Raw genomic sequence first — 3,522 nt, forward strand, 5'->3', positions numbered from 1 at the left:
ATGCAATTACTTTTAAAAAATGTTCTCTCTCTCTCTCTCTCTCTCTCTCTCTCTAAATATACGTTGTATAACGATGACCATATGGAGTGTGCTTAAACACCTGATGCAAGAAGCAATGTTCCTATACCAGACATTGTTTCGTGCATTCTCAAAGCACGGATGAATGTCTGTAAAATCTAAGGCATGGCAAGGACGAAGTCAGTTTGATATGCCCTCAAACATGTCAAATGACACAACAATTGTGCTGTATCCCTAAAGCTCATGCATTGGTTGGATACACTTAAGAAGCAAATGAAGAGTTTAATCAAACTTCAAAGAGCTTCAATCTCCTTCTGCCAGAACTTTGGTGTGAATCGTCATACAAGTTCATCGTCCAATGCATAGTTCTCTTAACATATCTAATTCCTTCAAGACTTTTTGGACAAATTCTCCAATAGATATGTCATTCTATTGCTGGGTTTGAGAGATTTCATGTGATTTGGACTTATGTATCCCTCACGACCATGATGTAATATGCTATTTCAATTTATATTCTTGCCTATGTGAGATTACATTGCTCCCTATGTGAAATTATAATATTTATCATAGTATAGACTATAATAACGTTTCAAAAAACATCGCATTTGTAAATACTAATATCAAAGTACATTTTTCTTGTTATCTCAGATTTTTCTCGACAATGGTACTTCCAACACATTCTGTGCCTAGAGATCGTGTATTACGTGCACGTAGGGAAATGCTCAAATTTACTAGACATAAATGTAGGCGCGTTGCAAGAGTTAGGACTGAATTACATGTTTGTGACCATGCAAGAGATATGTATGAACAACATCATGCAAATGGAAACAATATGGATGTTCAAATCCCAAATCAGCTATATCAAACCAATCAATTTCGCCCTGCATCTTGCTCTGCTACTCATGATTTGGCATCCTTTCAGGTTCAGATGTCTACTACAACTCGACAATACAATCCTAATGGTGGCTTGAGTGTGCGTAGCCAAATGCTTAATGTTACAAGAGCTGAACGTATGCACATGGCAAGAGTTAGAACAGAATTACAACAACTGCATCATGCTACCATAGATAGAGATAGATACAATGGCATCCAAGCTACAAGTGTCCAAATTCCAGTTGCACCATTGTTGCCGTTGGAAGTAACCATGAATTACTACCCTTCGGAGTGGGGGTACGTAGCACAAGTCGACAAAGAAATGGAAACACAAATAATCCAGATGGTGGATTAAGAAATTGTAGGCAAATGCTTGATGCTACTAGAGCTGAATCTAGACACAAGGCAAGAGCAAGAACGCAATTACAACAATTGCATCGCACTACAACAAATACAATTGATAGAAGTGCTTAAATTCCTAGTGCACCATTACTGTCCTTAGATGTTCAATTGCCTCACATTATTCAAGAAGAGAATGAAGCTATCCATAATGCAGGTGCAAGTACTGAGATGGTACATGACCAGTATAGGATTCAAGCTCCTATATTTCTACCTCAAAATGGTGGATTTTGTTCAATTCTCCATGACATGCCACCTAATTTGGATATTCATCCATCAGTAACAATTTTGCTCTTCCAAAAACCAAATTTGCATGCAATTGGTACCCTTTGCAATGTTTGTCACCATTGCATGGCTAAGTTGTGGCATGGTGAAACTAAAACAATGCGTACAATTTCGATTGGAAAGCATTGTTGTAGAGAAAGGAAAGTAATTTTACCACCTCTACAGTAGCCATCACAACCTCTATGTAATTTGCTTGATGGCACACATCCACAAAGTAGGGAGTTCAAGAAAAATATACATGCTTATAATAGCACATTGGCTTTTGTTTCAATGGGTGCAAAAATTGATGAGCTTTTGCCTCAAAATGGAAATGGTTATACTTTTCGAGTTCATGGAACAATATATCACTGAATAGGTTCCCTATTGCCAAGTGAGAATGGACAACAAATACCAAAGTTTGCACAACTTTATATTTATGACACTAATCATGAGTTATTGAATCGCATGGGGGTTTTACCTAGGCTTTTACCAGACTTACTACAAGAGCTTCAACAAATGATGCATGATCACAATGCTTATGCACAGGCCTTTATAGCAGTTGGTGCAAGCTTGCAACGCAATCCATCAGTAGAAATAAGAATGTCCATTTTTCAAAATCGATCCACCTCTAGACGATATTCAGTTCCCACTGCAAGTGAGGTTGCTGTGATCATGCCTGGACAAGGTGATGATGATACACTTGATCATCGTATCATTCAAGTTCGCACACGACAAGGCCATTTGATTTATATTTCTAACTTACACAAGGCATATATGCCACTGTTATATGTTCTTATTTTTCCAAATGGAGAGGATGGATGGCATACTAAAGTTCCATATGCATTTATGGATGCTCACATTAATGCCAATAATCTTGCAAATAAAGATTGTGTCACTCAAATGCAGTATTACGCTTTTCGACTTCAGATTCGAGATGATACTAATGCATGTCTTTTGCGTGGTGGTCGCTTGCTACAACAATACATTGTCGATGCTTATTGTAGCATTGAACAATGTAGATTGGCTTGGTGTCGTCGTAATCAAGCAACATTGCGAGTTGAAATGTATAGGGGATTGGCTGACATGGTCAATGGTTTAGATGTAGTTGATACTAATATCGTTGGGATTGGTGTGGGCAAGAGAATAGTATTGCCATCTAGCTTTACAGATGGACCAAGATTCATGTACCAATTATATCAAGATGCTATGGCAATTGTGCGTAGCAAAGGCAAACCTGATTTGTTTATCACCATGGCATGCAATCCTAAGTGGTCTGAAATTACAGATGCTTTGTTGCCTGGTCAAACTGCACATGATCGACCAGATTTAACTGCTAGAGTTTTTCATTTGAAACATAAGGACATGATGCAGTCGATAGTGAAAAAGGAGTTGTTTGGTAAAGTTGCTGGATATGTGTCGTCATAGAATTCCAAAAGAGAGGCTTGCCTCATTCACATACGCTCTTAATATTAGAACCATGCTTTAAGCCATTAGAAGCACATCATTATGATAGACTGGTGTGCGCTGAGCTACCTGATAAGGAAAGGTTTTCGGATTTGTATCGAATTATTACTAAATGTAACATACATGGTTCGTGTGGTGAGTTCAATCCAAAAAGTGCTTGCATGGTGGATGGAAAGTGTATAAAGGATTATCCAAAAAAGTTTATACATACAACTACAGTTGATAAAATTGGTTATCCTTTATACAGACATCAAGAGGATGGAAGGACTCATAATGCTAATGGTAACCTCTTGGATAACCGATGGATAGTGCCTTACAATCCTTATTTGAGTTCCAAGTATAGTGCTCACATAAATGTTGAGGTTTGCTCGAAAATTGCAGCTATCAAATATTTGTATAAATATGTATATAAGGGCCATGATTGAGCAACCATTCGGTTTACAAGTACGCGTGGTTCCAGATCCAATGATATTGACACAGAAAATATTGATGCATAAAATATTG

General features: G+C 37.7%; 1 protein-coding gene across 1 annotated transcript; it reads left to right on the top strand.

Annotated features, from left to right (window-relative positions):
• The first annotated feature begins 2,019 nt into the window (after nt 1-2,019).
• Nucleotides 2,020-2,979, top strand: LOC148012537 (uncharacterized). The gene has a single exon (XM_087669165.1). It carries the CDS (start codon nt 2,020-2,022, stop codon nt 2,977-2,979), a length of 960 nt encoding a protein of 319 aa, XP_087525291.1.
• The last annotated feature ends 543 nt before the right edge of the window (nt 2,980-3,522 follow it).

The sequence above is a fragment of the Lygodium microphyllum genome, chromosome 27 (genome assembly GCF_053477565.2).
Source record: "Lygodium microphyllum isolate KBCC chromosome 27, Lygodium_microphyllum_v1.1.10, whole genome shotgun sequence".
NCBI lineage: Eukaryota > Viridiplantae > Streptophyta > Polypodiopsida > Schizaeales > Lygodiaceae > Lygodium > Lygodium microphyllum.